Source organism: Lytechinus pictus, chromosome 18 (genome assembly GCF_037042905.1).
Source record: "Lytechinus pictus isolate F3 Inbred chromosome 18, Lp3.0, whole genome shotgun sequence".
Lineage (NCBI taxonomy): Eukaryota > Metazoa > Echinodermata > Echinoidea > Temnopleuroida > Toxopneustidae > Lytechinus > Lytechinus pictus.
Window position 1 is genome coordinate 13,929,837 of NC_087262.1, and position 24,237 is coordinate 13,954,073.

At 36.4% G+C, this 24,237-nt stretch overlaps 1 protein-coding gene across 2 annotated transcripts; it reads right to left on the reverse strand.

Moving 5' to 3' along the window:
• Positions 1-1,268: 1,268 nt before the first annotated feature.
• On the reverse strand, positions 1,269-22,289 carry LOC135157510 (uncharacterized). Of its 2 annotated transcripts, XM_064113339.1 has the most exons (11): positions 22,253-22,289; positions 17,007-17,121; positions 15,159-15,274; positions 11,565-11,849; positions 10,754-10,893; positions 9,804-9,888; positions 9,211-9,379; positions 8,141-8,325; positions 7,517-7,664; positions 5,701-5,834; positions 1,269-4,172 (listed from the first exon to the last, which is right to left on the reverse strand). In XM_064113339.1, the coding sequence occupies exons 2-11, from the start codon at positions 17,071-17,073 to the stop codon at positions 3,846-3,848; spliced, it is 1,656 nt and encodes a 551-aa protein (XP_063969409.1). In that variant the 5' UTR covers positions 17,074-17,121; positions 22,253-22,289; the 3' UTR covers positions 1,269-3,845. The 2 variants fall into 2 exon arrangements, with proteins under 2 accessions (XP_063969409.1, XP_063969410.1); XM_064113340.1 differs by lacking the exon at positions 22,253-22,289 and having other exon boundaries at positions 17,007-17,261.
• Between the last annotated feature and the right edge of the window lie 1,948 nt (positions 22,290-24,237).

Sequence of the window (24,237 nt, forward strand, 5' to 3'; positions counted from 1 at the left end):
TGATTTTCTACATGTTTATACATCTGAATAAAAGTAGATCAATAGCTTTGAAATTGGTAATTGATAAATTATGTAATCAATAAATTTTTTTAGGGTAATTTGAATTAAAATTTTGAAAAGGAAAGTAATTATGATTGTAATTGAAAAACATGTAATTGATTTCAATTACTTTTAATTACTTTCAATTACTTTACAACTACAGTGCCGGCCGCGGGAAACGTCACAGTGCCCCCTACACTCTAAAAAAAACCTCTTCATTTTTTAATAGAATCTATTCAGATTTGAATAGAAAACCTCTTCCGAGGGACACTTACAAGGTTCTCTTCAAAATGAAGAGGAAAATCTATTCAAATAAATGAATATGTATTCTATTCAAAGTTAAATAGTTTTCCTATTCAAGAATGAATAGAATCCTATTAAAAATGAATAGAATCAGTTTCATCCTCTTGTTAAATTGGAATATACCCTATTCAAAGTTAAATAGTATTCCTATTCAAGAATGAGTAGTCTTTCTATTCAAGAATGAATAGAATCCTGTTCAAAATGAATAGAATCATTGTCATACACACATAAAGAAAACAGGAGAATCATCAGTGTTAGCTTTCACATATAACACATTTTATTGCAACACCAAATTCAGGAATTGGTAACATTAACAATATAAAAAACATAACAAATTATAGAAAGGTATATTACATAAGTAAACACAACAGAAAGTCACATATTCACTATCAAGACATGATCTATGAACATTATGTTTATTATGTAGTGTAAGACAATAATTCCTGCACAGTAGTCATGGGATGATAAGTTGAAGTTATCCAATTTTAAAAAGTTTTTTCTGTAAATGATAAAACTTCAAGCATCCCCCCCCCCTCAGGTTCATTTCTATATTCCAATAGACATCCTGATAGCATACATGTAAGAACATGCAGCTCAGATTTTTAAAATTGAACACCATGTTGACCAATGCCTTTAAGCCATTGTAAAGCTTTCTCATAGTAAGAATTGTTTCCACAAAAATAGGGTTTGCAATTCTCGAGCTACATCTGGTATACAAAGCATTCACAGCTCTAGGTTAACATCTCCTTTTAAAGGGCAAGTCGACCCCAACAAAAAGTTCATTTGAATCAAAAGAAAAAAAATTAAACAAGCATAACGCTGAAAATTTCATCAAAATCAGATTTGAAATAAGAAAGTTATGAAATTTTAAAGTTTGCTTAATTTCACAAAACAGTTATATGCACATCCTGTTCAGCATGGACCGATGACGTCACCCACTCACTATTTCTTTTGTATTTTATTATATGAAATATAGAATATTTTCAAATTTTGTAGTTTTGTCAATAAGGGAGCTCTTTGTTTAATTGCAGTATGTTGCAGAAGTGGATTCCCCACATGTAGGAAGGAGTCAAGCCCTTTTAAAACTTGTAATATAGAAAAAAATTACGATATTTCATATTTCATATAATAAAAATACAAAAGAAATAGCGAGTGGATGACCACATCAGTTCCCTCATTTGCATACTGACCAGGATGTGCATATAACTGTTTTGTGAAATTATGCGAAACTTTAAAATGTCGTAACTTTCTTATTATAAATCCAATGTTGATGAAATTTTCAGCGTTATGCTGGTTTGATATTTCTCTTTTTATTCAAATCATCTTTTTGTTGTGGTGGACTTGCCCTTTAAGGACAAAGGAATAGGTTGTATAAAGTTACATGCTTGAGATTAGCTAAAACCAGATTTTGCATTTTTTAAATGTTAAAATGATAAATTTTAATGTTAAAATTTTAACATTTTTTAAATGTTAAAATGTTAAAATGTTAAAAGTTTGAGATATTTTTTCTGAGGCGGCGACAAAATCGAACGGTTTCTCTGGTTTGAGTCCTGATTTACTGGCATTCAACAGCTGCATTTTTAAAAGTGTCTTTAAATTTAGAATTTATGGTTTCTCTTTGGTGTGAGCAATACAAACTTTCAATTGCCATCCTGAGAAATTTGTAATCTATTTCTCATGAAGAACCCATCCAGGGTTGTTTGATTTAAATCATGTCGATTTAAATCATGATTTAAATCATGTGAGTTTTTCAAAAAAAATCACTGATTTGGCCTGAATATGAATATCAATGTCATTTTTAGGTTTTCAGATAATTTGCTTTAAGATGCATATCTCATTTTTCTAAAAAAAAAGAGGTGATATTTTGAGACAGCGCATAAAACATGCTAAATTTTTGTTTTGGTTGCCCTACCTCCTTAAAAATACAACTTGAATGACTTACCCACTTGACTTCACAAGTAGGGGTTTGGGTGCAAGAACATTATTGCACAAGAAAATTGTTGACATTTGTGATTGATTTTCACCCTTAATTCACTGAACTTGACCAATCTGAAAAAAAAAAATCTGTATCTATACATCTGTACAACAATTTCAAGCAATATTGTGAGATTTTTAGAAAACAAAAATTTCTTTTGAACTTGCCAGTTATGAGAATGGTCCAATACTCGCTTCTTTAATACTTCCAGCCCAATTTTCAAATGAAAACAAGTTTGTCTACTTATGCTGGTAAACAAAACTTGTTACTTTTGGTTGCATTCTTTCTTTAAATGTTGGCATTTGCACAATGTGCTTGCCTCCACATTTCTCTCTGTTATTTCATGTTATTTACCTATTTATGATAAATACTTCTAAAGCTACAAAAACCCTAACACATATATACAACCCAGTAGGCTACGCACTTTAACCTCTTTACCTTGTTTCTATATATAGGCTGTTATTGCTGGCACTGAGGTACCGCTGTCTTTTCCCTGCCCAGTAAAAAATCCCAAACATGTTGGCACTGACAAGCATCAGTTTTTAAAAGATAAATCACATAAATGTGCTGCGAAAAGATATGCCTTCCTACACTTTTTATAATCTTATATCCGAGTAGATATTCATACGTAGTGATATTTAACATAATACGAAGTTTGAACTTCAACACTAGTTAATAAGTTTTACGCTAATCTTCTGCAGACAGAGGTGCTGTGATACCTGTCTACAACTGGTATGACATCATACAAAAAACAATATGTACATCTTTTCAATTTTCTTTTACCCAAGGGGCCAGGTGGAGCAACATTGTAATGTTTTCATGATGTAATCTTTTATGATGTTATACCAGATGAGGTTGCCGTTTTTAGACAGGTATCACTGCGCTAATATGTTGGACTAGTGAAAATGTTCCAGGTGAGCGTAGTACTTATGTAGTACTTGTTGAAGTTTAAACTTTCATCAGGCTTTTTCATTTGAGGCGTACAAGTTCGATAGCACACCTAAAATAGTCTTGAGGTGTGCGATTTTCAGCACACCTAAATTTGGTAAAATTATACACAGTTAGATACAAAATGCACACCTACAGCATACCTGAATATATTGAGAAGTAGTGTTTGTAGCACAACATTCATTTCTCAAAAGAAAAAGCCTACTTTCATATCATTCTTCTACTTTGTTTTCTACAAGACGCGTTACTGCTGGCATTGAGGTACCTCTGCCTTTCCCCTGCCACAGTGTGTATACATTCGTTTGCAATTAAGAAATCCCAAACATTATGGCACTGAAATTAAAATTAGACAAATCAATGCACTCCTACTTTGATGTTGGTTGTAATTGCTGTCTGGTTAAGAAAGTATCAACAAATCACTAACTGTGAGTGCATGGATTTGTCTTCACAAATGATGCAAGTTATTTACCTATCAAAGATTACCACTTCTTAAAGCTACAAAAATCAGAACACTATAGGTACATCCATTAGGCTTAAATACACCAATTCACCTAAATGTGTTGTACAAACATATGCCTCCCTAAACTTCTTTTACCTTGTTTTCTAGATAGGTTTTGAGAAGTGTTACTGCTGGAACTGAGGTACCTCTACCTTTCACCTGCCCAAGTTTGTAAACATTCTTCTGCAGAAAGTCCCAAACATGTTGACATTGCCAAGCATAATCCATATCAAGGATATACACTAGTTTCATGCATATATCAATTCCTTTCAGGAGACTTGTACATGGGATGGTGCTATTTTCCACAACAACAAACACTTGTTCTGGTTTGTCAATTTCACCTTGAATTAACACAAACGGTTGTGTTTGAGTCTTCTGGTCCAAGAAGCCTGGTATGTTTGTACCAATCTGCATATGAAATACAAATAAAATTGGTGACAAGTGAGATAGCAGAACCATCCACAAATGAAGGAGGGAATATTTAGTGCATCATTTCAATCTTAGTAAAACAGGCAAATGTAGTGAGGGTTGTGAAGCGGAGGGCTATACTGAATGCCAGACTAAGTTCTGATAAATGCAGGGAAATACAGCCAGCAGCTATACATGCCAATATTCGTTGAACTCAATTCTCACTGAAACATATTTTCCTCCAGAACAGTTTTCAAAGAAATTTTTTTAAAAATTAATTTCTCAGGTTTTTTAGTAATCACTACGGAACAGTACTATCATTTGTAATGTACGTCCATCCATTATGACAGGCGCGGATACGGGGGGGGGGGGGGGGGGGGGGGGGGGGGGGCGAGCGGGGGAAAAAAGGGAGTGATAACCTTTTTTTTTTTCTTGTAAGATTTCAAAAAGGAGTAATAAAGACTTTTTTTTTTGCTTGTCAGATTTCAAAAAGGAGTGATAAGCTTTTTCTTTCTTTTTTTTTTGCTTGTCAGGTTTCAAATTATTGTCAGAAAATTTTCCCAGTTTGAACCCCCCCCAGAAATCCTGGATCCGCGCCTGCGTTATGAGACGATATATGACAGGCAAAACAATTAATTCTATCTTTTATTCTCATTCTCAGTCACAAATTTGAGTAATTTTCAAACCAAAGATGATGTCAACACCCCCCCCCAAAAAAAACAACATTTTTATTGAAAAATGTACACCCCTATTCAAACATACAATATTCCAAACCAAGTAGAGCAGTTCGCGTTTAGTTATAATGTGTAGCTTCACTGTGTTGACCGCTAAATGCACTGTCATATATTGTCTCATAATGGATAGCTTCATATTCCTATTAGGATTACAAACGCACTCATTTACTAGGAATAATAATTAAGGCTGATTTACAGAGCAAAACCTTTTCAAACATTGACAGGTTGACACCAGCCTTAAAACTGATTATTTTTTCTGTGAAGATTCAAAATAAACACGTCTGTTTGCAGATTTTTCTGACGGATCCACGTTTTCAAATGTCAAATTTTGGGGGTTAAAAAAGACGAAAATTCACCCACACACACACACTATGCGTCTCAGACGTGTAAATACCCTTGCTGCCACAATTGCTTAGTTTTTGTGTCATATAGCTGATTTAACTGACTCAAACTTATAGAGCACTATAGCGGGCTTGTCAAATTATTTAAATTTTACTATAAAAAATTCCATCCAGAAAGGAGTTTACTGCAGTTTCTTTCACAAAATGTCATATTTTTGTCTAGGCTTTCATGGAGTCATAGGAGTGCCCCAGATATACTGTAGGAGAGCAATTTCTACTTTTTGCCCAGGTGCTACAACCCTTTGCAATGAGCCACTGTGTGTTTTATGTAATATCACTAAAATAATCTCAGTCCTGTCCTTTTAATAGCAGGCTCTGGGTATTTGTTTAATTTCTGCTTGATCTGTCTGAAACATTGTGTGCCAAATAGTAAAAATAAAATTTGTTCCTCACCTCTTTGCGCTGCACGAATGCCTTGCGGGCTTCATCCATCGTTGAAGAACCACTTCTCCCTTTTGCCCCTTTCTTCTTTCCCGGTGGAAACAGCATAGGCAACACCTGCAGAGATAAGTTTACCTCCTGTTCATCTGAAACATAGGAGACAAGATACAACTACATTTGTAAGTTTCTAAATTATAGTTCTTCCAAATGTTTATTTTCTCTCAAACTCACATCAAAGTCACATCTGTACAAGAACAATTTATGCCGCAGCATAGCAAGAGTAAATTGCTCATCAACCAGTTATGGGAGCGTGTTGTGAATCAAACAAGTGCATATGAAAGCGCGTACAGACGCCGCAAACGTGACATGATAGCAACGGCAAAAACACCTGCAGAGAAGTAAACTCCAGGACAGACTAAGATTAATTTGTGCTCATTTTATCACATCTAACCTGAGATTAAAGTTAAGTACAGATGTGCAGCCCGAACACCCAAAATTTCCAACAACCACCCTTTGATGAGTAAACCTAAGAAGATGCAAATTTGCAACCCATGTGTTAACCATTTACTTTTGTTGCTTTTGGAAGGGGCCTTTTTAAAACTAATCAGTGTTTTTTAATACCAAGTAAATTGGAATGCAAATAAGTACTTTTTGACAATATATCGGTAAACCAAAGAAAAATTCCTCAAAAATTAATATGTACACCAATTTTAAAAAAAGGGGCCATAGGTAAACAAGAGAGGCCAAAAAGGACCCTATTCGGGCCACACATCCCCGTACCCACCCTTTTACTAAGACCCCCTTCCCAGCATCAAACACGGGCTTTGTCCTCCATTCATATCACACAATTTCAAATTGGAGATAAAGAGGTGGTTATCAAATACGACTCAACACCAGTGAATGAGACTATAATATCATTGGTTATATTATAGTCTTAGGTGGGTGAGAATGATGTTGGCAGAGGTCAAATTAGAGTTATCTTGAAATAGCAAATTTTTTACAAAAATTTTCATCCTTCAATACTAAAATCACTGTACATGTCAGTAGCATAAATTTAAGATCCCAATATTGGCGTAGAGATGATAAAAATCAATCTGCATGTCAAATTTTTATGAAAATGACTTTAAAAAAGATTTTGTTGTTGCTAATTAATTCAGATTTTGTTCTGACAAACTTTTGCATTTCAATTTGCAAATATTATGTCCTACATGTACAATGAACTTACTGAACCTTGCAACTTACATGAACATGATCTGTAATCTTGTATTGAAAGCAATTAATGTATTTATGCTCTCCTGAACATTTCACTTTTTTGTTGAGATATAAGGCTTTTATCATCTCAGCAATGATATGATGAAGGAAGCAAGTTTTCGTATGACAAAGTAAATGAATTAATAATAATATTCATATTTAAAAGAAACAAATACTTTTCCAGACATATTTGTAGTTTATTACTATTACTGCAAATTGTAAAAAATGTTGATATAGTTCACATCGCTCTAATTAATTAACATTAACATTAATCCCACTTACTGAAATGGGACAATCATAGTCTGGATTATCAGGTTTTCACCAAGCTATTATAATACATACATGTAGAATGGATTTCAAATTGCATATTCACTACTGTAGGCAGGGCCTTAGTTAGAATTTTGGAGTTGCCCCTCATTTTTGAAAGAGTGCCTGTCCAAAATGGGCTGAATTTGTATAAAATGTTCATTACTTGCCCGTCAAAAAGGGAAGTTACCTGTCAAAGTGACGGGCATGGCATGGCCTGACTGTAGGTTTGAAAGAAGAGTGAAGCTGTTAGACATAAGCACCATTTTACCTGTTTCAACAGCACCTTTGAAGTTAAGGTATAGCCTCCAATCCACCTGCTTTTCAGCATAGTTCAGGACATGTCTGCAAAATTTCGGCCATGTGAGGAATAACTTATCTGCTGATTGTGGGAAAAGAATTCGGAAATCCTGGTCAACCTGTATAAAGACAAAGTTAAAATCGAATAGTTTTATGTTTTGTCATTAGTATAAAGAAAACCTGTTTTGTACATTCTATTTGCTCTATTAAAGTGGAAACTACAAGAATTACATATACATAAAATTGAATAATTTACTAAGCTGACTGGTCAAAAAATGGCTCTGCAAAAAATTTGAACGCAGGGAGCTAAAAAGTGTATAAGTTGTGAACTGTGAGAGCTGTGATATTTTGCCACCCTATGTAGACACCCCTATTTTTTTCACATCACATTACAGAACTGTGCCATCGTCTTAGAAATGCAAGCTGGCCTGAAGGGAAAACCTGAAAATGTGAATGAATCTGGGCTTTTAAAAGCCTTCAAAACGGGCTGAAATTAGATAAAAGTGCAAGATCAAGCTGGAAATCATAAATTAAAAAAGCAGGAATTACTGCAAAAGCAGGAAGACTTTACTAGTCAGTACCATTGAAAACTTACCATTCCTTCTGTGTCAATTAAACGTGGAAACAACAGTAAAAGCTCTTGCACAGGTTTGTCCTTATTGTCTCTAATGTAGCCTGCCCTCGCCTTACAGGTATCCCTCATCCATGATCGAACTTGTTGCCTTGGCTCTTTGTGGTCCTGAAGCCACTTTATTTTTGCATCTACTTCCTCATCTCTATCTAAATATGCAAATAAATTCAGGGAGTTAATGCATTATGCCTTTTTAGTTTATTTATAAGTCATGACAGTCACAAGCAAATGTTCCATTTCACCTGATGACAGTAAAAAATTAACACAAGAAATAAAACATGTGGGCAGGCTGTGACAATTGGTTGCCTGATTGCCCTGGGCAATCATTTTTTGGTTTGGGCAACAATGATTAATATCAAATCGTAAGTTAGCTTGCATCAATGTTATCACTTAAGTTACACACATCCAAAAATTATACATGTCTTAAATAGTTACAAACCATAAACATATTCTGACTTTTAACTTTGCACAGACCGTTTTGTTATGCGGCTTGTTAGCAAGGTCAAGCAGTTTTAAGGCCAAGCTTGCCTGACCAGGCAATCAAGTGAAGAAAAAATCGTCGCAGCCTGCATGATGCACGCTCAACCCCCAGGCTCATACACTGTAATGTGCATGGTGCTGAATAGATGAAGCATGTGAAGCCTTAAAGCACTAGGAGTTTATTTGTTAAGATGTCAAGAATTAACCACTTCCCTGAATATCTCTTGACTGATTTCACTATTTTGTACAAACAAAAAGGGTACAGAAAAAAAGGAAGGAACTTGTGGCGCAGATCTCCAAAATATCATTCAGATCGATACGAAAAATTGCCTCATTTTCGTTACAGCGCAACTAATTTGTATATTCAGATGTCGCTTGAATGTGTCAGCATGATTGCTTAAACCCACTTTTTAAAAGACACTATACACATGCATGGGTATTATTTGAGACTAATTCTGTGTATGCTTCCCTGGCAGACACAAATACCCCTATTAGATCTCCATGACCAATTAACTAAGGTTATGTAATGTTCAGTTGTTATATTTCTTCCTTACCTGACGACAGATCCAGGTCTTCTGTATTAGGCAAGTTTGCTTGCACTTTCTTGTTGCTTTCTTTTGGCGTTCTGGCAGGATCACGATATCTGACGTTCCTTAGCCGCATTTCAATGTAACCTGATGAATCTTTTGTTTTGTTTTGGCTTGCTGGAGTGAACCAGGTCAACTTTAAAGTAAAAGAGTAAAAAAAGTAAAACAAAACTATTGAATTTTAGAAGTAGAGATCACTGTTCATAAGAATTTGTATTACCCTTTGGGGTAACTGTACGGTCAATCAGATTTACCTTAATAAAGGCTTGCCCAATCTGAGACAATAACCTTTCAATGATTTAAGCATTTAGACTTTCAGTTGTATCAAGTTTCATCCACTTTTGTCTGGTTGAGTAAATAATAACCTGCTGCAGATAACGTGTTCAGGGGGTCATTTAGCATTAGCTGATATTAAGTATAAACAATGGTTATCTTGGTCATCATGAGCCTAAAGTCAATGATGAACATGGCTTGTAAATGGGTGATCCTATCTTTAACAAGTAACAATGTTACACACAATTTATCTAGCCATGAACTAACATAATGAACTCAAAACTTACGTAAGCATCATGATCATCATTGTCCAACGCAGGAAACTGGGTAACAATGCATTTTGCCATTGCCAATTTTAGCTCTGTTTTAGGCCTTTAGAAAAATGAAAATTGAATGTTTAAGAATATTGTTTTAAAAGGCTATATATATTAGAGATTAAATGCAATTCTTTGCAGGGAATAAATTACCTAGTATCGCATCGCAATTTGCTTTGCTTTTTTGCAGGGCTGCTACACAAAATTTACTTTGTGTCACAATTTTTTTTCCATGGGATTGTACATAATTTGTTTTAAATATTTTCCCATCTCCAAAAATTTCTAATCAAATCTGGGAAGCAAAATTATTCCCTGCTTTGAATTGTAGTCTGATGAACTTCTGCTTCATTGGTGATCTGCTTTGAGAATATCCTTTATATAGCAAAATTTTGATCCACCCATTTTCTGATTTTAGTAATTCCAAACTCCCATCCTTTAATAAAGCAGACAAACAGTGCAAGGTGTATGTATCACACCAAACTATTTCCAAGCACCTGCATAATACACATGTAATGTCAGCTCATTGCATGTATTTGTTATGTAAATGTGATAAACAATTCAAAAGCTGTGTTTAAATATCAACACACAAGTTTCAATTATGCCATGAAAATGTAAAAAAATATAAATTTATGTGAAATTTGTTAGATAAGATTACATGTATACAATTTTTATACCAAGTGTCTGGTTATTTCTGGTATGCAATGCACCAGTTAAGTTGATAATTAACTTTTGTGTCATCTACAAGAGAAAGGGATTGCTTTTGAAATGGTATGTATGTGTCTGTGGTCAAACTTTTAATCCTTGACATCTATTTGATCACTGGAGTCAATTGGTAAGGCAAATAAGCAAATAAACTACCACATAGTATAGCACATCTAAATACGCTAGCATTTCCTTTTTCTGCTCATAGGATTTTAGCTTACCACTTTGTATATGTCTCTATCAGGTGTGAGACCAATGTGTTCACTATCAATTTTCGTGAATTGTAGCTGATGCACCCTTCCTCCATCTCCTTTATAAGCTCCTCCCCCTCTCTCCGTTTGGACAAGATGGCTCGTATGTCCTGCAGATCAGAAGTGATTACAAAGAAAGGTCATAAGTGGATGCTTTAGGTGATCCATGTATGTGCCGGGGCCTTCACATCTAGAATATGAGAGAGATACTATAAGAACAGGAACAAACAAGGAGCCTAGCTAGTACATTTTTTTTCTTCATTTTGCGCCAACAATCGTTAAATGTGGTACCATCATCCAAATCGATAGTTTCTGGGATTGTTTTCATACCTTTTTTTAAATTAATTTCATATTTTTCTAAAAAACAGCCAATATGTGTCAAATAACTGCTTTACAAATCATGGGTTTTTTTGGTTTAAAAAAATGATTTTTGCCTTTACTGACAAATATTTTGAAAAATAGGAATTTAACTTAAAAAAAAAAAAAAACATACCCAAGAACTATCGATTTAGATGATGTTTACCCATTTTTTACCCAAAAGTATTTTTTCTAGGCTTGTTAAAAAAATTGGATAAATAACTTGCTGTTTTTGGTGAGTTTCTGAAAAGCAAGTTCTTAATCTAAAATCTGATGCTATAATTAGATTTCTTGTGAAATTTCCTTTTAAAAAGTGTCTATATACATTTATTCAGCATACATTATCAGTTTTCAAGTTACAATGAAAACAATTTTACAGAAGTCGCAAGGCTCTGACCTCCCTTAATGTTGATTAAAAACTTACATGAGCCATCTTGATCTTTTTAGCCTCGGGTGGTTTGATGATAGATGTTGATGAACTGCTTGGGATAGACACTGACGAGTTGCTGGTGTTTGGGATATCTTCTGGTGGTTTAGATGTTGATGATGAACTGCTTCGGATAGACGTTGAGGAGTTGCTGGTGCTTGGGATATCTTCTGGTGGTTTGATGATAGATGTTGATGAACCACTTGGGATAGACAGTGAGGAGTTGCTAGTACTTGGGATATCTTCAGAGAACGTGCAATCTTCAGAGATCAATGATGGTCCCTCAAGTAGTGAAGTGCAGAACAGATGGTTATTAATACAGTAAATCATTAAATTTGTTTTCACAATTCCCAAAACAGAGTGCTCAATGGATTCCCAGAGATAATTTATTCAAAATTCCAAAAGTTCCAATCAGCATTTAATCACTATACTACTTATAGTTTCATACAAGAGTTGTACTAAGATCAGGTAGAATCACTAAATCTTTACAAAACTCCCTAGCTGGTTTACAAGCTCTTTCAGGAGTTCCTGAGCTATTGAGCTACTCAAACATGAAGGTCTATGTACTCCTTTGTTTTTTTTTTGGTCTGTTTGTTTTTATGTCAAAGCATCGACTTTTTTTTTTAAACTAAGAGTTTCTATTACATGTAAAACTTGAAAACTTATATACAGTATTAACATCCAAGTTTTTAGACCAAAAATTTGGATCCTGCATGTCCGTCAAAGTGTCAAGTTACATTGCTATGAACAGCAAGCAGTCATAAAGGAAGTGAGTTGTGAGTTGAAATTGTAACGAATTAATCAGATTTCTTCACATGCACAATGTGTATGCAGGTCAGAAACTCTACATGCAAACAAAAAATGTTATCTACATTGTGCATGTGTGCTGTGCACCCTCTACATGTGCATTGTATATCGAGCTCTGGCTCAAAATTAATGGTTTGTGACCTGCAGTAGATTGAAAATCCTGTTTTAGTAACTTAGCAAAATAAATCAATCTTTTTTGCGATTGAATTACTCACCTACAACATACATCTTGTGCTTATGTAATACAAGTCATCATCGTCATCATAGGATTTAGTAGCATGCAGGGGATTAGAGTCAATCAAATTCTCAACTTGAACCACAGTTATTTCCTTTGGCTCTTTAGGTTGTACCGCATAAGCATGGAAGTGTCTTTTAAATCCATATGTATGCCACAAATGGCACACAAGAAAAACTGTTGTACCAACTGCAAGCACTGTTCTCACATTTCCAAATTGGGCATCTCCATTGTCATTTTTGCTAACTGCCACCATCATATTTTCACGATACTCAGTACCATAAACCTTGCACCACTGTGCAACATATATATCATCATATAAAGGTATGCTACATGTCTGAGATATAATTTCAGCACCTTCCAATGATGCTAACATCACAGATAAACCAGGACCTGTTTCAACAGATTTCTGTGTCATTGTCTGATTGCTTAATACGTTATAGCAAAGCTGCATTTGGTTTCTGTAGGCTAGAGTTTTGGCAATATTTCTGAAATTGCACACAATGTGTGCCAAACGTTTAGAAAAGTTGTGCTTTCCTTCGAAACGCATCACCCAATAAATAATGAGAGGTCCAAGCAGCTGCATTGCTGAAGGGTAGTGGCTCATGAAGTGGTGTTTCGGCTTCAGATCACGATCAGGAAAGAGTTGCAAAAAGAGCATGTGGTGGTCTCTAATTAATTGTGCCAAGAACAAGGTATGTCCCTTGCTTATCTTAGATGAAAAAATGATATCCATACATTGTTTCAAAGCTACGATAAGTTCCCAGTGCTCATCATCTTCTTGAATAAGATCTGCAAGCATAACTCCAATATGACGGACAAGGCACCACATTTGTGCTGCATGCTGTCCTGCAGCACCATCAGGAAAACGAAGCTGATTGCTAGTGAAGGGGCAGGGTTTGTTACTTGCATCAGGTAGGCCGTAATTGAAACTCGTAATCCTGGCATTTAATGTTTCTAATGTAAAAGCTTGTTTTCTGATAAGTTCATGCAGCACCAATTTCACCTCCAAGGGGCACACTCCCTCTAGCATGTCATGCATGATGTCTGGTGCTCTGTTGTCTAGAGTATGAAAGTGTGTCAATTCATTCAAGATACATGGTGATTTTATACCAGTCTCTTGTAAGCTATTCCTATTAAGGTCCAGTTGATAATTCTCAGGTGTCCGCATTACTTCTTTTCTTTCAAGTAAAGCATGCTTTATGTCAGCACGTGGCATTCGGCAAGTTCTGCATGGAAAGTTTGCTGTGAAGCCCTCGCTGAAACCAAACAATGAGTGAATCCCTAGATTGTCTCCTACTACTTGTGCTATCCCAACCTTTACAACTCCATCAAGAGTGTCGGTATGAATGGCTATACCATCTGACTCAAGCACCTTCAGATCTTTCAGCAATTGTGACAAAATCACAGGATATCCATAAAGTTTTGCGTCACTTGAATTGAACAGCATCAACAAATATATGTTTGCTAAAGTTGACCGGTATTGAGGTGGTACACTAGCAATTTTGAAATACACTCCTGTCAGTTTGTGAGTCCCAGACTTAGGACTAAGAGGGTTGGTAACCTCGAAGTCATCTACATACAGAATTAGTTTGATTGTACGAGTGCCAGATAAAAACCTACTTTGCCTGCAGAAAAAACCATCTTGAAAATCATGCATCATACCATCTGTGCTTGGTACATAGCTTACAGCTAGTTTCATAAGATCTGTTTTTTCAAGCAATAAGGTTATTAGCTTTTTAATTGGAATGTACTGGCATGTGATAGTCTTCATAACCTGCTGCACATTGCCTGTTAAACGGTTATTACATGGATAATATGCAATACCTATTGTAGTTTGTTCAGGCTGAATAAAAGCTGCACTGTTCTTGAAGAATTTCTTCTGCTTGTATTGACTTTCCATGTTATCAAACGGGTGGGAAACCATATCTATATCCAATAGGAGACTTTGAAATTCATCATTTTCTTCAAGTCCAGTTTCTGCACCGAATTTTTGCACCTTATATTTTATATACATACACGTGTCTTTAACTAAAGAAGCTGACTTTTCTACAACTTCATTAACTGTGGTATGGACAATGCTACTGTTTGCCAGCAGACCCGCAACCAGCATGACAGCCCGTTCCTTAATTTCATCCTCACCAAAATAATCCCACATCTCAGCATCCCCTTCTGTTGGGTCAATGTCAACATCAATGTTTTCAGCAAAATCATTGCCTGCGTCAACATCTGCAGCATTATCAAAATTACCATGTGGACGTGGTGGGACATGGCCATGTGGTTCTCTAGTACAAGCATGACTCATCAAGTGGCGCTTGAACTGTTCCGTTCTGCCTGAGAATGTTCGTTGGCACCCTTCCTGCATACATACTATACTTTCTGTAAAAATACGGCCCTTAATAACACCATGTCGATTCTGTAAATGCCATAAAATTGCTTTACTGCCACCGTCTATAAGTTCACCACACTTGGGACAAGTACAATTATATTCCATTAGAATAGTGTTTCCGATATACTCCTTTACAGAGTAAAAGTCAAAATAAAAGTACCTTCAATTCCTTTATCCTTTGGAGCAGCTTTGATCTTGGACCAAGTGGCTTTATCAAATCCGCTTTCACAGCTTGATCATCAAGGAGAAGGAGGGTTTCTTGGTCAATCTCTTGTTCTGTTACAAATAAAACCATATGACCATATTCCGTGTTATTCATGATCCAGATTACAGGCATTGTGGGCATGTGTGTTTTTACCAGGTTTTCATGAGGGGTGTAATTAGAAAGAAAAAAAATTAGTGGTTCTTGAGTCGAAGTTCTCGCTTCGATCTCATGGAGCAGTAGTTGGGGAATCTTCATAATACATACAATGTAGCTGAATTTGGTAGAATTTAATTGGTATCAAATTCAAGAAACACTTTTGAAGTTTGAAACATAATATTTGCTGATGACCTACACAAATCTTGGAAAATTAGGAAGATTCAAAGTTCTTCACATGGCTTTCTAGTGCGCATGTAAGCAAAATCTTTCTGCAATATTAGCGTAAGTGATAATGGCGCAAAAAACCTGAGGCACACTATGTTTATCTCACACATATTAATGCATTGCATCTTCCCTTTTGTGTTCTAAGCATGCAAGGACCCAAATTCCCCAAAATGCCCTTTAATATTTGACCAACTGAAAATCATATGACACCCCTCCCCCATAAGTTTCTCCTTGCCCCTTCCCCTGTAAATAATGCACGCTCTTTACCGACCAAAATTTTCCTCTGTGTAATTTGATGGGAAACATATCGATTCTAATCGGATACTCTAATAGTCGCTACAGATAAACCATTTGCAATAGAAAGCTCAAACTTCTTGAGGATGTCAAACTTAGTATTATCTTTATTCTGGTATCCTTTGATAAGCAAAAAATTCAAAAAAATTTTGAAAGAATGAAAAGCACCCTCATGCTACATTTTAACCTATGATGGCGCATTTCACAAAAACTAAATGTCTGATTTTTACAGAACTTTCAAAATCTTGTATTTTGACTTCATTTGCATCTAATTTGACACCAAAGGTACAGAAATATTCACTGAAAATGAGTGAAATTAAGTAACTTTTTGCTCCTTCCCACAATTTCAATAGCTATGAGCTGACATAAGAGGGCATGGCGCACCTTTTTGGTAAACACATAGTCCAAAATTTTTCCATATTATATTGAGATAAGTCATTTCCCACAAAAAAAACACTGTTGTAAAAATTAAATTACCAAAAAAGTGTTTTTGACCCCTGTATAAAGCCCACTCCTACTTTTAATTCAAAACTATTTTGTACACATTTGTCATAGGTTCAACAACAAACATAAGGCGGGACAAAATTGTTCTGGTTACATACTGCCCAGAAAGTTGGGTAAGTCTGTCGGCAAAACATTTTATTTTGAACAACAATTTAAAGTTGATCGCTCATTATAAATATTCCAAGTAAAAATGAGTGCAAAATTTGGAAGCTTGACATCACACACCTTCAAGCTTGCTAACCCCCTACAAGCCAAACAGCTCCGTAGGTCAAAGCATGGCCAAACAAATCCATAGCCAGACAGGCTCACATTATAGATGGAATATTATTTTATTGTTGCTTGAGGAATTTCTCGAACGGATAAAAAAGTGTGTAAAGTGATTTGTTACTAACCATGAACGCCCAACGTTATTCTCGGACTTTGATTGAACGGCAGTAAATGTCTTGCGTGCTGCGTACATTCAAATACGGAAGGCTTAGGCATGCATTTACTGTGCATATTTAACACTGTTTTGCATACCAAATGCAGTGTTAAACTCAATTAAACTTGCTCAGTCTGAGAAATTCTTCAAGCAACAATATCAAATTTTGCGACAGTTGAACAGTTATGATTACAAAAGCTTACCTTCAAAATTTTCCAGAAATCTTTCCAGCCCCCACATCACTAGTTTCTCTTTAACAAAGTCATCCATGATGACAACACACTCCAATCTGGAAGGAGATCCGTGAAAAGGAAGGAGCTGTATAAAAAGGGAAGATAATCATTATCGGGGTTAAAAGTTTGGTTCAACTTTTTAATTTGACATCACATTTTCAATTTGACTTAACTCATATATAGAGGACCCTCTCCTAATGGCCTCAAATGTTGAAAATTAGTTTTGCATAAATCTGTTTCTATCTCTTTCCTACGAGGGCTAGCATTTTCTAGTGAGGGGGGGGGGGGGTCCAAATTTACAAAAAGTCGACGGCGATAAAGTTACAACACCCCTATTTCAGCAACAAAAATTTAATAACCCCCATCAATGATACACTTTACCCCCTAAAGAGGCTAAAATTGTATTGAAATCAGTCCTTTTGAGCAAAATAAACACACTATCTGTGGTCATCAGGTGGGTGTTTCATAAAGCTGTTCGTAAAGTTACGAACGACTTTACGCACGACTGGAACATGTTCTTAGGTCATAATTCAATTACATAGGGATATCACAGAGCACAAGAAAGGATCACCAGTCGTTCGTAAAGTCATTCGTATCTTACGAACAGCTTTATGAAACACCCACCAGGTGACTTCAAACTTTTTGATCATCAAAATGTCATTTTAATACTCCTTGGGTATAAATTTTTCTAAAATTTAACTCTTGGGCGATTATGAGACACATTTCTTTTTTATTTAAATTTTTTCCCCTCAAATAGAGCTCAAACTAAATTTCTATCTGATTTAATTTGACATGATAGACTAGAGCTGAATTAAGAAGCACTCATACAGGAATGTTAATTACTATATTTGTCTCTGGAGACATAAGAACATTTATAAGATGGAAACTATCCCCTCTAATTTCATAATTTTTTCGATTTTGAGAAAACCATTAGAGTGGTGGGTTTGTATGTTGCTGCTGTTTCTACAACATAAAAAATCAATAGGTGTGGGTAAAAAATACAGTTGTCTATAAGGCAAGGGCAATAATGGAACTTGTAAACATAAAACTGGCAACGAGTTCTCAAGCTTTAAAATGGGCCAAAAATTAGTTTTAAAAAATCAGTTCTTTGAGCCCCTATTTTGGTGCCTTTCCATTCTTTAAGCCCCTATTTTCAGCCCTGCGAATCTCACACCCATACCAAAACAAAAGTTTAGTACCCCTCCCCCCCCCCCCCCCCGATCGATATTTGCTCTTGGAACCAAATTATGTCTCACATACTGTATATGAAATTCTTGTAGGCCTACATGGCATTATAAGCTTAGTGTTCAAAAATAAAAATTCCAGGGGAATTCGTCCCCTCCCCCCCCCCTTAGTACTGCCACTGCTGAAAAATGTCTCTGGAGTGGCTTCTGACATGACTTGCCGCGATAAATTGCTCTGACTTAACCCATTTTAGATGTGCCACTGAGCGAAATCATGCACGCTCGCTTTAAAAGACAATATCTGATCTGATTTTGTAGGCACACAATATTTCATTTCCAGTAATTTTTCAACAAACCCCCCCCCCAAAAAAAAAAAAAAAAAAACATTTTAAGGCCAAGTAAAACAAAAAAAAATGGTTCTCTTCTGGTTTTTGGAAAAATAGGAGGGGCTCTTTGTTTTTTATTGAATTAATTTCTGAATACCTACGGTTTATAGCACTATATTTTCAATATGCGGTGCCCCCCAAAAAGATGGAGGCCTTTTTATTTTCTTGTTTCAAACATCTTTATAAAACAAGTTATATGGCCTTGGGAATTAAAGTTCCGGGGAGGGGAGGTAGTAGACTTGCATCTTTTTGAAATCACACAGGGCTTTATTTTTGTTCATTATCAGATCACTTATATAATATTCTGAGAAAATAAAAAAGTCCTGAATACAAAGTCTGTTGCAATTAGAATTTGTTGAAATACATGTAAATATATGCAAATGTCTCTAATTTCCCCCCTCGATCGGATTTGTTCTTTTTTACTAGCCCTGACAATATACATATCGGTCATATCAGACCAGCAAACTAAGCTAATTGCCTGACAGTGACTTTTACTGGTAAGGCCAAGTAAAATCAATTCTTAGTTTCTCGTCCGGATTTTTCGAAAATGAGGAGGGGGTTCCATGTTATTTATTTGATATTTGATTTTTTTTTATACACAAAAATGCTATTGGGTCAACTTCAACACATTCTTCACAAATTTAGTAACACTTGTACTACACTACAGAGGATCGAAACAAGGTGTAATTGCATATTAATGTTTTTTGGTATATCATTGTCTAGAAGTCCTCATATTTTTATTCATATCATTTCAGAACAAAAATATCAAATAACAAAGCAATTAAGGCGGCCCCAAAAAAAGGAAGGAGGGGACGAGAAAAAAAATTGAAATTATTTTTATTTGGCCTCATCTGACCACCTGACAGGTGTGTGTCAAGCCCTTTTTTTGGGGGGGTGGTCTACATATGTGACCTACTATCTCAAAAGCCCACAATAAGTCACCTAAAATGAGTTTTGAAATTTTCATTGTTGAAATTCCATTATTTTAATTATATTATTCTAGAATTTACAAGACGGCTGTGCCCTTAGCCTTTAGGTGTTGACATGCGTAGTCAGTCACAACTATGTCAACAGAGGGTTTCCTTTATGATAAAATATTGAGGCCTAATCTTAAAGATCCATAATGCTTAGAAAATGTTTCGAATCGGCTACTCTTAAAATGTGGGATAATTCATCAAAGCACATAGTAATAAAGTACTAAAATCTACAAGAAAGGCCAACTGAGAAACTCTGATTTCTGAAACGAATTGAAATAAAATCACAGGTTTCTGGTAGGCTTTGAGTTTCCCCCTCCTGCGCTAAGCGTGGAAGCTTTGAAATTTCCTGAAATCATTAGCAAAAGAAGACAATCTTTGTTGTGATTCTACATCTGCCCTTTCCCTAACTTCTCTTACTTTTTCATTTTTTTTTCTCTCTCCCCCTTTCTCCCTCTCTCCTTTTTTTTTTTTTTTTTGGGGGGGTGACTGCCCCAACCCCCCCAGCTACATGCCTGGTAGTTATGACACTGATGGCTAGTTTTATCTCAATGTCAATCTTGACACTTTGCCAAAGACTCTCTTTGCATGCATATAATATAGGCCTAGGCCTACATAAAAAAACTAGAAATATCACTATCAGTGATTAATAATACTACCCCCGCCAGCAGCGCTCTACCTACATAAAAAATAATATCCCACTATAATAACCCCAAAAAGAAAAGAAAAAATGAAATATTTTGAAGTCTATCAGTTAGGGCAAAAACTATGCATCATCAGATATATCAAAGAATGACATTTCACTGAGAATCCAATCAACAGTGCAACCTTCTTTTTTTTTAACTATTAGGCCTATATCTTGCACTTCTTCATATCACTATGGACCCATGCACCGAATTTCAAATCAATTGGTCAAAAAATGAGGGAGTAGTATGATCCACAAGATTTTTGCACCAATTTTATTTTAAAATGTTGTTGCCATGGCAACGCAATTCTCGACTTTGACGAAAATTATATCTTGCACTTATATTTTATACACATCAATATGGACTTAATGTTCCAAATTTCAAATTAATTGGTCCTTAACTGAGGGAGTAGTATGATCCACAAAAATTTTGCACAAATTTCATTCAAAAAATGCTGTTGCCATGGCAACACGATTCTCGACTCTGACGAAAAATATATCTTGAATTTTTATACATCATTATGGACCTATGTAAGCCTACTAGCCTAATTAAAAATTCAGGTCAATTGATCAAAAACTGAGGAAGGAGTTAGATCCACAAATTTTTTGCATGAATTTCATTCAAAAAATGATGTTGCCACGGCAACACAATTCTCAACTTTGATGAACAATATATCTTGCACTTCTATACATCATTATGGACCTATGTACATGTAGGCCTACTAAATTTCAGGTCAATTGATCAAAAACTGAGGGAGGAGTTAGATCCACAAGATTTTTGCATGAATTTCACTCAAAAAATGCTGTTGCCATGGCAACGCATTTCCCGACTTTGACGAAAAATATATCTTGCACTTCTACATATCATTATGGACCCATGTATTAAATTTCAAGTCAATTGATCAAAAACTGAGGGAGTTTGATCCACAAGATTCTGCAACGGACCGCCCGCCCGCCCGGCCACACGGTGATTCCTATATAGGGCCTAGGCCTACCCCCTTACAGTTACACACCTTGTGTGTGGCGGGGGTATAAAAAATCAGTAGTAGGCCTAAGTTAGGCCTACTAGGCCTAGGCTATAGCTACCTTCAAGACAGTGAAGCCATAACTTAGGCATTCATTGAAAAAAAATTGAATATCAAATACTAAAGTTAGGACTAGGCCTAGGCCTAAACTAAGTTAGGGCCTAGGCTAGGCTAGGGCTAGGCCTTGATCTAGTCTAGCCTTGGCCTGGGTCAGGGCCCAGGCCTAGTATGAAATGAGGTTTGGAATAAAAATATGCTTCTTGACATTTTTGTGCATGAGATCGCTGAATACCTTAGCCTTCAGGGCCTATACAATCCACGCTTCATGAATATACTCGTAATGTAGATAGATCTAGGCCCCGCCGGGATCTAACAGTTAGGCCTATAGCTAGGCCTACATGGGTCTGCCTTGTTTTGCCTTGCCTTGCTCAAGACGACTCGACATGCTATTGCTAACCATAACTTACTAGGCCTAGTAGGCCTAATACTAGTTAGATAGGCCTAACGTTAGACCTAAGGTAGGCCTAGCCTAGCCCAACTTCCAAGCCTAACTTACTCGAGTTCCATTTGCTGTCTTATGACTGAGACTGCTAGTGCTAGCCGCGAGACCAGGGCCAGGGCCAGGCCCAGGGGTGAACATCATAAAACAACATCAATTCCAGACTAATCATTGTGCAAACTGCATGCAGACTGTCGAATGCAGTAGGCTAAGGCTAAGCTACCGTACATCAATCATATTCATAACGTATGTGCATCGAGTAGCATCGCAGTGATCGTACATGACATTTTGTGAGTTGCATTGACATTTTGTGAGTTGCATTTTGACCGAAAATCGTATGATGGCACTGTTGCAGATACAAGAAATTTGTTCAAGAGAATAGAGCATATTAATACATATAAAAATAAAACTACTTCACCGACAAAATCATGTAATATCTTACAGATTAAACTGGATAACTTACCGCGGTATACACTCATGATATGGCGACTGATTTCAAATGATCGTACCTGCGCTGCGCTAGCGCTAGCTGCGCGCGCGGCCGGCGCGGTGACGTCAGTCAACAAGTTTGACCAATGAAATGTTTCATCGAAGACAACGTCATTTTGAAGAGAATACGTATCAAAAATTTTCAGCATCCACGTCATTTTGTCGGGGGGGGGGGGGGGGCACTCAACTTTGGGTTTGGTAGGGATGTGCGGCCCCGGTTTCTGAAACGGGGGACAGGTATAACCGAGTTGACTCTGAAAAGGAGATCTATAACCGAAGTGACCTTAAAAGCAGTGGCGGCACCAGGATTTTTAAGGGGGGGGGCAAATAGGGGGCAAAACAAAATGTGGGGGGGGGGGCAATGCCGGACAAAAAAACCCTCCCTTTTCTTTTCTTTCTCATTTTCAACCCTTTAATTTTTCACTCCGAAAATTATTGGGGGCAACTTGGAGGGGGGGGCCGGGCAAAGCTTCTGACGGGGGGGGGGGGGGGTCAAATGCCGTTTGAAGTTGAGAGCTATTTTTTGTCAATTGCTCTGGAAGCAAAAAAATCTGAAATTTGCTTAAAATGGCCGGGGGTCTAGATATTAAATTTCCCCCAAAAGGGATTAAGAATTTTCAAAAAGGGCTTGTGAACTAAATATTGTGCTTGAATTTATATGGGGTCTACGGAGCGGCAGGCAATTAAGGCGTGAAGAGGGTGTTTGCGGCGGCACATTTTTTAGGTCAGTACGTGCCCCGGGCATTTTGTCATTCAAAAGGGAACGATTCTCTATTTTCATTAAATAGTCTTCTATTCAAAATATTTGACAAGGAAATCTTTTTGTTATTGTCATTCAAAATGAAACGATTCTTTTCATTTTAAATAGTTTTCTAATCATTTTGAACAGTTTTCTATTCAAAATATTTGACAAGGAAATCTTTTTATCTTTGTCATTCAAAATGAAACGATTCTTTTTCATTTTGAACAGTTTTCTAATCATTTTGAATAGAAAACTATTCATTTTGAATAGTTTTCTATTCGAAAATATTTGACAAGGAAATCTTTTCAGAATTTGAAGAGGTTATTTTAAGAGTGTAGGGCGAACGCGGTAGCCCGTAGCGGACATTTGAGGGGAGCGGACGAGGGGAGACGCCCGCGTCCGCTCCCCTAGGACATGAGTGCCCGCGTCTATCCTAGGGTGTTTCCCTAGGATGTTCGGCCGTGCATTCTTGGTCGAAAGAGGAGGTCTGATTTGACACATTCGTTCAAGACTGCATGTGATTTTTATCTCATATCAAGCACAAGTTTTCGATAATTTATCGTGGATAAAATCTGTTTTGAAAATTACAAAGTTTTGGGTTGATAACTGGGATTTTAGGCTTTTCACCGAATTACTTTATTTGTGTTCGATTACACACTGGCATCAGCGTAAAGGGTCCTTTTCTATACATGTATATGAATATTCTCCCGTGGTGTCCGTTATTTCATTCACTGACATGGTTAGTCGTGATCGTAAATGAGTTTCTGACGAAGGAGCAGGTATTTGTCGATGTTGACCCTACATTCCAGAGGTCGTCCTAGAACTATTTACTCTATTCTTTCCCTACATGGTCATCCTTTTTTATATACCCTGACATGCCTTTCAGGCGCGGATCTACGAGATGCAGATAAAAGGGAGAAGAAGAAAGCAAAAATGAAAGAAAAGGCGAAAATGAAGGGATGGATTGAAGACGAGAAGGAAAGAGATAAGAGAAATAGAAAAAGTGAGAGAAGGGGAAAGGGGAGAAAGAGAAAATAGAGCGGGGGGGGGGGGGGAGGAGAAAGAGGGAGAGGGGGTAAAGAAAAGAAATAAGGAAAAGGTGAAATGGAGAAGAAAACAGAGGGGATAAAAAAGGGAAGGTGAGGCAGAAAGAAAAGAAGGAAAAGGAGAAAAGGAAAATAGATTGAAAATCGAAGGGGAGAAGAAGAGACAAAGGA

Coding starts and splice junctions, on each gene's coding strand:
- LOC135157510 (XM_064113339.1), bottom strand. CDS start 17,073: ATGGATGACTTTGTTAAAGAGAAACTAGTGATGTGGGGGCTGGAAAGA. Junction 15,275..17,006: donor ATTTCTGGAAAATTTTGAAG/GTAAGCTTTTGT, acceptor TATTTGTAACAG/AACAAGAGATTGACCAAGAA. Junction 10,894..11,564: donor AAAAGATCAAGATGGCTCAT/GTAAGTTTTTAA, acceptor TCTGATCTGCAG/GACATACGAGCCATCTTGTC.